The sequence below is a fragment of the Beta vulgaris genome, chromosome 3 (assembly GCF_026745355.1).
Source record: "Beta vulgaris subsp. vulgaris cultivar EL10 chromosome 3, EL10.2, whole genome shotgun sequence".
NCBI classification, from domain to species: Eukaryota; Viridiplantae; Streptophyta; class Magnoliopsida; order Caryophyllales; family Amaranthaceae; genus Beta; species Beta vulgaris.
Genome location: NC_079204.1, coordinates 55,216,888 through 55,229,508, shown reverse-complemented (window position 1 = coordinate 55,229,508; position 12,621 = coordinate 55,216,888). Strand labels below are relative to the sequence as shown.

Genomic DNA, 12,621 nt, shown 5'->3' with positions numbered 1-12,621 from the left:
ACAAGACAAAGTAACATAAAGATCAAACAAATTAATTAAAGTAAGGTCTTGTTCTTTCCGATATAAAACAGCTGAACTGAACTGAAATGAACCGAACTGAACTGAATTGAATTGAAACGAATAGTGATATGTGAGAGTAAAAGTATTGTCCAGAACTGAACTGAACTAAACTAAACTAAACTGAAAATAAGTTGGGGAAAACATGCCCAAAGAGCCACTAATTAAAGTTTCCCCTCAAACAAAAATAAAAAAAATAAAGTAAGAAAATTAAAAATTAGCCTAAACATCAATATCCTCTTGAATGATTTCTCCCCAAATATCCTTTTTTTGGCTTCTTAGGTTTTCCAAAATTTGAGTGTTTTCTCTCCAAAATTCTATTTTTTGCCTTGGTTGACTTTCCATCATAACATGGTATATACCACATATCATCTCCATATTCCTCATCGTCGAATTCGTCTATATTATTACTATAGTATTTCTCATCATGTTTGTCAATAATTCTTACGCTACATGATTGATCAATAGCAAGATTTTCTTGCTTATTATAACAATTCTTTTTCTTCTTTTCAACTTTCTTGAATATCTCTTGATCTTGAACATTGTTTTCAGCTTGCTTTATTTCCAAGTTATCGCACCCTACTTTGTTATTACTAGAGATTTCTTGCTTAATGTCATCTTCAATGTGTATAGAAACCGTATGATATGATTCACCCAAGCACTCAAACATATTAAGGTGGTAAGGAAATACCATCTTGCCTTCGGCGGCGGCGGCAGTGGCGGTGGTGTTGCCGATAGTGATATTCGAACGATTAAATGTATCGACGTATATTATCGATAGGTATATGTCAAAAGAACTTTAGCTACGTTGTGAAGTTGAAATTATGGGAGCATATGATTATTTTATAGCATGAAATATGTATGGAAGGTTTGTATATGTAGAGTTGGAATAGGATTATGAATAGTATTATAGATATGACGTGTGAGTTATGAAGGGTTTATATATATATATATATATATATATATATATATATATATATATATATATATATAGAATCGGAGTGGGATTATAAAACTCAAAACCTTTCTTTGTGAGAAGGTAACTTCTAAGTATGAAGTGGAAGCTCGTTATTATGTGGTCGGGAGTTCAATTCTCATCAGTTCTGAGTTGGGCATTGTGGTAGTTGTTGTGTCCTTATGGGGCTCTCAATCTAATTGATCGTGGTTAGAGAATTACAGTTGCCAACTTAATACCTAACCGTAGACAGCAAGGCAGGACAACCTTGAATAGTTGAATGTAAGCATAATAGACTTTTAAAAAGTTATACCTATCTAATCTTCTCAAGGTAATGGAAGTAGCATAAATTTGCATAAAAAAATTCTCCCTGTTCCTTTCACGCAAAGTTGCTCAGACAACCATATGAATATATTTTTTGATTAGGAAATTACGGTTTTTTTACCAAATACCTTCGACAAATCAAAAAATTCATAATATACCCTCAATGTTTCAGAAATGCACCGTATACCCCTGAATATTCGAAAACGTGCACCAGATACCCTTTTTCTAACCACCGTTAACTTTATTTACCATTTTGCCATTATTAACCCTAAACCCTAACCCTAATCTAACTCTAACCTTAATCCTAATCTAACCCTAACCCACCCTTCCCCCACCCCCACCAGCCCCCCACCCCACCCCCACCCCTCCACGGGCCCCCCTCCACCGGTCCCCCTCCACCGATCCCCCTCCACCGGTCCCTCTCCCCTCCACCGGTCCCCATCCCCATCCAACTGCCCCCTCCCCCGCTGCAAAGAACACACGAGTTTTCACGGCGAAATTTGAGTCCCCAACCACCGGAAATTGGCAAATCTTCGCAAACCCCCCTTCGAATTACCCCATCCTCGAATTTCCGGCAAGATCTGAAGGGCAAATCGCAAGATGAGGACGAGAATTGAGGGCGGCGGAAATGAAAGGGAAGGGGGATAGGGTGGGGCTGCGGTGACAGCGAGAGGGGGTGTGTAGGCTGCTGCAAAAAGGGGCGAGAGGGTGGGGCGAAGACTGGCATAATTGAGGGCGGCGAAAATAGAGGGAAGGGAGGGGGATAGGGTGGGGCTGTGGTGACAGCGGGAGGGGGTGTGGGGCTGCTGCGAAAAGGGGCGAGAGGGTGGGGCGTAGACTGGTAGAATTGAGCGGCGGAAATGAAAAGGAAGGGAGAGGGATGGGGTGGGGCTGCGGTGACAGCGGGGGTGTGGGATGGACAGAATTCGAGGGTGGGGGTGACGGTGGGGGCTAGGCTGGGCAGAATTCAAGGGTGGGGTGGCGGTGGGGTGGGGGGCTGGGCTGGGCTGGGCAGAATTCGAGGGTGGGGGTGGCGTTGGGGGTGGGGGGCTGGGCTGGGTTGGGGTGGATGGAGGGTGCTGGGTTGGGGTGGATGGGTTAGATTAGGGTTTAGATTAGGGTTAAGGATTAGGGTTTAGATTAGGGTTTAAATTTGAGGGTTAGGGCTTAATAGTGGCAAAATTGTAAATAACGCAAACGGTGAGATAACGGCAGTTACGAAAAGGGTATTTGGTGCACAAAAATGAAAACTCAGGGGTATATGGTGAATTGTTGAAACATTGGGGGTATATTATGAATTTTTTGATTTGTCGGGGGTATTTGGTGAAATAACCGAGGAAATTAAGTTAGCCCAAGAGCTAACCCTTACAAGGCTACTAACCTGTAGGAAACACCAACACATTGGCTGGTAAGGCAATGCATAGTATGTTAAGGAAATACCCCAGCATAATGTTGGGGGTAAGGATCGAACCCCTGACTATAAAACTAGGGGGTAAGTTGCTCAGAGAACCACACGAATATAAAACTAGGATGTGTGAGTTTAGATAGTTGGATGTGTGAATTTTAATTGTTGGTGAATGAATTAATAGTAAATTGTAGTTTATTGTAATTATGGAAATTGTTAATGAATGAATTACCACTAAACCTTTCTCCAGTCCACGGTGCTTCCTACTGCCATGATTAGTGAAATTGTGGAAATTGTTGGTGAAATTTTAGTTGGTAGAATGTTAATTAATGAATTGTGGAATTGAGTTAATAATGGATTGTTAGTGCTATTGTCATCTTACACCTTACAAAAACAAGACTAGTACAACAGTAGGAAATTGTTGGAATTGTTAGTGAAAGGAAAAATTATTAGTGAATTAATGCTTTATTTTAAATTTGGGAATGATATGTTATTGAGTTTATCTCTATTATCAATTTAGAATAATCAAAAGTTTTGATAACTAACTAATGAGATGTAGGAAAATATATGACAATGTTAAGTCTTATATAAGACCATTTTACCATAATTTATGGTAAGAAACTAAGACGTGGATAACTGTAGTAAGTCTTGTGTATACCGCCTTACCATAAAATTAGCGTAAGTATTTGTTTCCTAAAAAAGTCACTTTGTAAGTTAAAATGGTCATTCTATGAGTTAAAGAGAACACTTTTAGATAATGGGTCACATTGTGTTTTAAATTTGTCAGTTGTACCATAAGCAACCCCCTTAGGACAGCAAACTTCCAATGTCTTAATACAAATCATGATAAGACGGTTTTATATGATACTTATCGTTACAAATTTTAGCACTTATTGAATAATCTCTATTATATAAATGAAGGGGTGAGAAAGATGGTGTCCCCTCACAAAAGGTCTAATATACCCTTAATGATTTAAATTCATTTATATATTTAATAGTCTATTCTTCTTCCTACTTGCCATATATATTGAACAAGTCGATAATGGAATTGAATTTCAAATTTTAATTAAATATTAAATTAAGGAGAATGATTTCCTCTTAATATGTGAGAAAAACTCTAATAAAAAATTAAATTGACAATATAACTTGATTGAAACAATCCAGACAAAAATTAAAGACTTGAATTTATTTCATATTAATAATTATAATGATAATATTTTAAAACCTAAATGTTGATTATTATTCGATAATCTCTATTTAATAAATTAAACTCTTCCACTTTATTAATATTCAATGATTGAATCTGAAACACAAATTCCTCCACTTTATTAATATTCAACGATTGAATCTGATACACAAATGCTTCCACTTCATTTGTTCACGGACTTTCTTCTGCTTTGTATTTCCTTCACTTCATAGATATATGAATAATGATGAACAAATAACTAAAAAAATCAACGAAACATTGATTTAAGAAAAATATATTAAAAAAAACCAAAAATCATTATAAATATTTGTTCCATTAAATTTTGTGTAACACTTATGAATAACTAATCGAGAAAAAAAATATTAATATGACATGCACTCATAGCGTGTAAAAAATACTAGTATCACTAGATCGAGGACAAATCGCTAATATAGATACATACACGAAGATGGGAGAGTGATTATTTCGCCCCTTTTGAATTAAGGGTAATGTTATATGTAGTCTTAAGGGATACATATAAGCATTAAATACATGATATTGACAATTAGCTAAGATAGATTTTTATATTTTGATCAAATTTTACAGCAACAAGCACCATTTGCCATGCAAATACCATTTTCACTGGATCCAAATTGTTCCACACAAGCCTCTACGCATGAATATTTGGTGCACCCTCCACGAAGACCAATAATAGGACCACGCAAGCATGTACGTTCATTTGCCAAGCCATCTAGAATTGTATTTCCAAACCAAAAAAAAATATTGAGGTTAGTATAATAAACTAAAACTGAAATATTAGGATCATGAAAGAAAAATATATATTTTTTATTATAAGAAAAATATATATTTTTATTATAAGAAAAATATTTGTTTATATACTCCTTCAATCTCATTATATAATGCTTACTTCTTCTTTTTTCACATGAATTAATAAAAATGAAGGGAGTAGTAGTATTCTAAAAAAATTAATATTTGTCTTGGAACTACTACTTATTTCTTCTTCCTTTAAAAAATGATCAAAAAGCAATAAATTTTCATCGAAATGGTATGAATATTTTGGAAATTTTGTAAAAATTGAGGCCAATTTAGTCAAATCAAACTGATAAAAAAAATGAAGTAGGCACAATATTTCGGAACATCCAAAATAAAATATAAGCGCTACTACTTGAATTCTGGGATGAAGTGAGTATAATAATAATTGAATTCTATTCACTTCATCTATAATTATTATACATTAAATAACTTGTGACATTTATAGCCAACACATAAAAGTGGACACTAACCTCAACAGCCCCATATTATTAATTTGTTGTTGAGACTAAAGTAAACAAATGTAATTTTTGTTACCCTTTAATATTTTTTTAGTTCCTCCTTTGATGAGTGATTAGAGAGGAGAATGTTACCATGTGAGATCCCCAAGATCAGCACTAGAGTGAAGAAGAGAGCACACGAGATTTTCATCTTTGGAATTCTTTGAAATGTCATATTTAAGTATGATTTACATTTTACACCCTTTAGGTATCCATTTTTATAAAGGCTAGAATGCAAGAAGTAGAATAATGCAAGTAAGTTGTTCACGAAAATTACATGTTTTAGATGCATATCCATTGGTGTCAAGAATAGTAGAGAAGTTGCGTAACAACAAATATTTACTAGAGGCAAGATCATGCTAAGGAAAACTTGTGAAAATATTTGCATTATTTCTATGGAGTATTTTTATACTAATAATTATCACACTAGTTTATGGGGACTTCAAGATTTGCACATTTATAGGTTTGAACATTTTAAAAGAGAAAAATTATTCACCTAAATATTTTCTATGGAGCATGAGGTATGTTGATCACCTTGCGTGTTGGATTTTGAATCAAAGTAGAGCATGCAAGAGTGAGAATATTAATATACATTTTTGTTCAATGGAGCAAGAGTAAGATAATGTATTCAAGACAATAAAAAATTTAAATATATTTACGACCTATATATATTGTTTCTCATCGAACAAACCTTTTAGGAAGGACTCTCAAGGAAAAGGAAGTTAACAAACAAGGCCATGGTCTTAAAAAAAAAAAAAGAAAATAGTTAGGTAAATAGCCTTATTACTTTCCAAAATTGCATGATACCTAGCATGATGGCTGAAATAATACATGTTAGAGTACAATGGATTGTTTCTGGAAATAATACATGATACATTGATACCTATATATTTGGGATTGTTTTGATGAATTTTCCTATAAAAATATGGAGCTACTAAACAAGTTGAGTGATTACCTTTTCGTGACTTTTAACTCGACTTGTTTATTAAATGAGGGATCGAAGTTTAGGGATGTTAAGGAGCCTGTATGTTCGCGAATAGTTTGGGATCGGCTCCATTAGAACTCGCCTTGTGGTGGTTTAGCTCGGATTCAGATTCGACTAGAGACTTTAAGGAGTCGAGCTGAGCTAGGCAAAGCTCGATTCGAAAGCTCGTGAACAGGCTCGATTATAGTTTTATATAAATAAATAATATTTTTTTTATATATACATAAATATATTAACCTAGATATGACACAATAATAACTTAATAGTTTCATTGTCTATAAGAAAACCTATAAATTTCAAATATTAAAATAGGAAAAACAAAAAAAAAAACATGTAAAAACTAAGGAGCTGTTATGTCCTAAAAATTTCCTAAGCTGAACCTGCAGGTTATGCATCTGTTCCAGCTAGGGATTATCAGGTAGCAGCTACAGCAAGCAGAGACGAAGGGAGTTGAATAAATTCAGTTGAAAGAGCATTGGATACTGATCAAGACCAAGTCAAATAAGTGACGTTACGCCAAGAAATAGGAGGAAGTGGTTAGCCAGCAGAAGAAGAGATCTCCCTAGATTCTAGGAGTTGTGGCACTTTCGTAGGGAAGTTAGTTATGCAACGTTCAAATAAGGAGTAACGTTATACAATTGTATTAGTATAAATAGAAGGGAATAACACTCTGTAAACACAAGTCTTTACATTGCTACTTATTACATTCTTTCTCTCTTCTACATTTACAATATTCTCAAGTGTATTTAGTACAAGCTCTAAGCTGCTAGCTGCTAGCTATAAGTTGTAATCTTCTCAAATAGTGGATTGGTGGACTCAATTCCACCCGCGGTTTTCCCTCTTCCTGGGGTTTTCCGCGTCACCATTTCTTGGTGTCTTTGCCTTTCTTTGCATTCTCTTTTAATTCCGTAGCTAGATCTTTTGTTGTTTGTAGCTGCATCTCCATTAGCTGTAGATCCTCAGCTAAGTTCTGCCTGATCAGAATTTGGCATAAACAGTTTGGCGCCCACCGTGGGGCTCTACAGCTAAACTCTCATCAAAATCCCAAAAAAAGAAACACTTCAACCCAACTTTGAAATGGCTGACGATTCTGCTGAAGCAATGAAAGGGCTTTGCTGAAGGCTCAAGAGGACCTTCACCGCACTCAATCTGAGGCCCAGCAGACCATTGACAGCCTCAGAAAAGAATTGGATTCTGTCAAAAGTACAAAACGCCCAAACAGCGTATCCGGAACAGTAATTCCTAAGTGCTTGATCTCGAAGATTCCGAGGCCAGTGAAGGTGAAGATGGAGCAGCTAGGTCCGACGATGAAGCAGATGAAGCTGATCCCGCAGCTAAGAAAATGGCGCTCCTAGAATCTCAGAACAGGAAAATACTTCGCATGCTGACGAAGCTGCCTGGAGCACCTACCCCTGTGGCTGAAGAATCTCCTGATGGCTAGCCCAATCCCCCTTCGTGGAAGAAATCGCAAGAGCCAGGATTCCCAAAAAGATCAACGTGACCCAGCCTCACAAGCTGTATGATGGAGCTGCGGATCCCTATGACCATGTGGCTCAATATAAACAGAAGATGTGGACTCTGTCCATTCCTGAGCATCTGCTAGAAGCCACCATGTGCAAGTCCTTTGGGGCCACCCTATCTGGACCTGCTTTACAATGGCTGATAAGTCTTAAGCCAGGTAGCATTCAAAATTTTGCTGCTTTAATTAACAAGTTTTATATGCAGTTTGCAAGCAGCAGAGAGTCCTAGAGAAGCACACCGGCGACTTGTACCGCATCACCCAGAAAGCCAATGAAGCTGTGAGGCAGTACCTGGATCGATTCAACAAGGAAATGATCTCTGTCAAGAACCTGGATGTTCCCACAGCTATCGAAGCATTCAGGAGAGGACTAACCTATAAATCTAGATTGTATTATGAATTGACCAGGTACCCATGTGGCACATTCGAAGAGGTCAGGGCCAGAGCTATGGCTGAGATACGTGTCGAGGAGGACGAGGCGTCCAGGTACGTGAGCGAGCCTAGCTACGATCGGAAATCCCAGAACCAGAAGAAGACTGATTGGCGCCATCAGCCATATCAGAAGCGCGAAAGTAATAACGTAGCCAGCAAGGCCACAGGTAAATCGTCTAACAATGATTACCCTTCCATTGCTTCCTACTGTTTTAACGTGGATGCAGGAGGCGTAGTAAACGCGCTAGAAAAGCTGGGAACCACAGTTAGGTGGCCTCGCAAAAGCGACAGACCAGACAGCGAGAAGGACACCACCAAGTGGTGTAGCTACCATGGCGACCATGGCCATCGAACAGAAGAATGCAATGCTCTCAAAAAGGAGGTGGCTGGCTGCTCAAGAAGGGCTATCTCGAGCACTTGATGGGGAAGAAGGGGCAGCAAGAAGATAAAGCTGGCCCCAGCCAGCAACAGCCTCATCCGCCACCTGAGCCCCTACACGATAAGGTAATCAATTCTATCTCTGGAGGTTCAGAAATATGTGGACTAACATACTCTGCAGCCAAGAGATTTGCTCGAGAAGGTTCCAAAACTGCACCTAGCCCGCTGAGGAGTGCTGAAGAGAAAAAGCTCAGAAGCATGACCATCAGCTTCGACGAAGAAGATGGAGATGAGGAAGCTGATAATCATGACGGCCTCGTCGGTCTCTCACCGTCAGCAATTGCCTCATGAAGCGAGTCTTGATAGACAATGGCAGCTCAGCTAATATCATTTTAAAAGTGCTCTAGAAAGCATGGGGCTGCAGGAAGCTGATATCCTCAGGAAAGCAACCGTTCTGTTCGGGTTCAATGGCGAGCCAGCTACAACGCTCGGAAAATCGTATTGCCCACTTATGCAAAAGGAGTCAACCTCCAAACCAGGTTCAATGTGGTAGATTGTCCCTCAGCATACAACATCATAATGGGGACACCATGGATCCACAAAATGCGAGCTGTACCTTCCACCTATCACCAGACTATTAAGTTCCCTACCAAGTGGGGAGTACAAGAAATCAGGGGCGATCGCAAGCTGGCTAGGGAATGCTATAGCATATCTCTAAAAGCAAAAAAGGAATCTATCTAGCAATTACAGCAAGGTCCAGCGCCAGCCAAGCCAACAGATCAAGATGTAGATGAAGTGGCGTTGGACCCAGCAAAGCCAGAGCAGACCGTGCAGATTGGGGCATCCCTGCCAGCTGAGGAGAAGCAGCGGATTATTGAATTCTTAAAGAAAAATGTAAGCTGTTTTGCGTGGAGCCATGAAGATATGGTAGGCATTGAGCCTGACATCATCACCCATAAGCTAAACGTCGATCCCAACTCAAAGCCCGTGAAGCAGAAAAGAAGGAAGTTTGCTCCAGAAAGAAATATGATAGTCAACGAGGAGGTGGACAAGCTACTCAAAGCTGGCAAAATCCGAGAAGTCAAATATCCCGACTGGCTAGCTAACGTGGTGGTTGTTGGAAAGAAAAATGGCAAATGGCGGGTGTGCATCGATTTTACAGATCTCAATAAGGCGTGCCCAAAGATCCATTCCCGCTGCCACATATTGATGCATTGTGGACGCTACAGCTGGCCATGAAAGGCTACATTCCTAGATGCGTACTCAGGTTACAATCAGATACTAATGGATCCTGCAGACCAAGAAAAGACCGCCTTCATGACTGAAAGAGGCATCTATTGTTACAAGGTAATGCCCTTTGGGCTAAAAAATGCGGGTGCCACCTACCAGCGGCTAGTCAACAAGATGTTCGAGAAGCAGCTGGGGGACACGATGGAAGTCTATATAGATGACATGCTGGTCAAAACAAAGAAAGCAGAGGATCATGTGGACCACCTGCAAGAAACCTTTGAGGTCTTAAAGAAGTATGGGATGAAGCTCAATCCTAGCAAGTGTTCCTTGGTGTCCCAGCAGGCAAGTTTTTGGGCTACATAGTCACCCAGCGAGGAATAGAAGCCAATCCCAGCCAAGTGCAAGCACTAATCAACATCCAGTCACCGCGAAACCTGAAAGAGGTCCAGAAGCTGACAGGAAGGGTAGCTGCACTGAACAGATTCATATCCAGATCATCCGACAAGTGCCACTTGTTTTACAACGTGCTAAAAAAGAATAAAGGATTCAACTGCGACAGATGAGCATGAAGCTGCATTGCAGGATCTGAAGGCCTACCTGGCTCAACCTCCCCTCTATCAAAGCCATCCACAGGAGAGACTCTCCAGCTGTATCTAGCTGTTAGCAGCAAAGCGGTAAGTGCGGTACTAGCCAGGGAAGCTGAAAATCAACAACTCCCAGTTTATTACGTTAGCAAATCCTTGCTGGATGCTGAAACCAGGTACACATCACTTGAAAAGTTAGTTTAGCTTTATATATGGCATCTCGTAAGTTGAGGCACTATTTTGAGTCTCACCCCATTCATGTTATGACTAATTACCCCATCAAAGCAGTATTACGAAAACCTGAGCATTCAGGGAGAATGGCCAAATGGGCCATATCCCTGAGTGCACATGACATTAGGTATCTACCCAGGACAGCTATAAAATCGCAAGCCCTAGCTGACTTTGTGGCAGACTTTAGCCCTGACTTAGCTGCTACCGCTGAGGAAGAAGTGCGCCACGTTAACAAAGTAGGTAAATCAGGCTCATGGCAGCTGTATGTAGATGGATCTTCAAACTTCAGAGGGGCTGGTCTAGGTATAGTGCTAAAGTCGCCACAAGGGGACATGATAGTACGCGCTATCTGCTGCGATTTTAAAGCTACCAACAATGAAGCTGAATATGAGGCCTTAATCGCAGGTATGATACTAGCACATGATTTAAAAGCTAACAGTTTGCGTGTCTTCAGTGATTCGTTGCTAATAGTAAGCCAGGTAAATGGAGAGTACGCAGCTAAAGATTCTAAAATGGCCTCTTACCTGGAGCTAGCCAAAGACAAAGCCAAGTTATTCGAAGAGTTCAGATAAAACAGATCCCAAGGGACCAGAATACCAAGGCCGACGCCCTAGCTAACCTCGGATCAGCACTCAGAAAATGCGATTTCAAATCAATACCTATAGCCCACCTAGCTGAGCCAGCTATCAGCAAAGAGGTAAACATGGTGCAATCAGATGACAGCCAGGCAGGAAGCACTAGCTGGACCCAGCCAATCATCGATTTTCTGGAGAGGGGCATCTTGCCAGAAGATAAGCTGGAAGCTAGGAAGCTGCGAATGAAAGCCACAAATATCATGTTATTTCTGGCACTCTATTCAAAAGAGCTTGCGCCAGCTACGATCTATTACAAAGTGCTTAGAAAAGACCAATGGGAGCCCACCTCAAGGAGTTCCATGAAGGTGAATGCGGGTCTCATGCAGCTGGAAGAAGCTTATCAAACAAAATCCTAGCATACGGGTATTATTGGCCAACCATGCGTGCTGATGCTAAGAAGTATGTGCAAAAATGCGAAAGCTGCCAAAAACACGCAGGCATGACACATCAGCCAGCTGAGATATTGCACCCCACCTTAACACCCTGGCCTTTCATGAGGTGGGGCATGGACATTGTGGGGAAATTACCTGTAGCTCCAGGGCAAAAAGTTTTCATGCTAGCACTCACGGACTACTTCTCCAAATGGATCGAAGCTGGGGCATTCCAGCAGGTGAGAGATAAAGAAGTAATATCCTTTTTGCATACTAACATTATCTGCAGATTCGGGGTACCAGCGAAATCATTTGTGATAACGGATCACAATTCATAAGTGACAAGACAAGGCAATTCTGTCACGAATGGAACATCAGCTTGATAACTTCCACACCTAGATATCCGCAAGCTAACGGACAAGCTGAGTCCAGCAATAAAGTAATTATCAATGGCATTAAGAGGCGCCTAAAAGCTAAGAAGGGAAGATGGGTAGAAGAGCTACCTAAGGTGCTGTGGGCAAACAGAACAACACCAAGAGGCGCCACAGGAAGAACTCCTTTTTCACTTGTGTATGGATGCGAGGCGGTGCTACCTGCGGAAGTAGCTGTCCCTACAGCTAGATATGGATTGATGACTCCTGAAGCCAACGACAAGGAACTTAGCTACGACCTAGATTCCATCGAAGAGTTAAGAGATAGTGCATTAATACGAATGGCTGCACAACAACAAATAGTGGCTCGTAGCTTCAACAAGAATGTCAAAGCTAAAGTATTCAAGGTAGGAGATTGGGTTCTAAGGAAAGTTTTTCAGAATACCCAAGAAGTCAATGCGGGTAAATTAGGAATCAGCTGGGAAGGCCCCTATCTAATCGATCAAGTAGTTGGAAAGGGGGCTTATCGCTTAACTACTAAGATGGAAAAGCAGTACCTAGAAGCTGGAACGCTTCTCACCTCAAGCTATATCATTTCTGACCTGGGGCATCAACCAGGTTATCACC

General features: G+C 40.1%; 1 protein-coding gene across 1 annotated transcript; it reads left to right on the top strand.

The window, feature by feature from the left end:
• The first annotated feature begins 7,812 nt into the window (after positions 1–7,812).
• On the top strand, positions 7,813–8,615 carry LOC130590859 (uncharacterized). Its single transcript, XM_057393444.1, has 2 exons — positions 7,813–7,921; positions 7,969–8,615. Exons 1-2 carry the CDS (start codon positions 7,813–7,815, stop codon positions 8,613–8,615), a joined length of 756 nt encoding a protein of 251 aa, XP_057249427.1.
• The last annotated feature ends 4,006 nt before the right edge of the window (positions 8,616–12,621 follow it).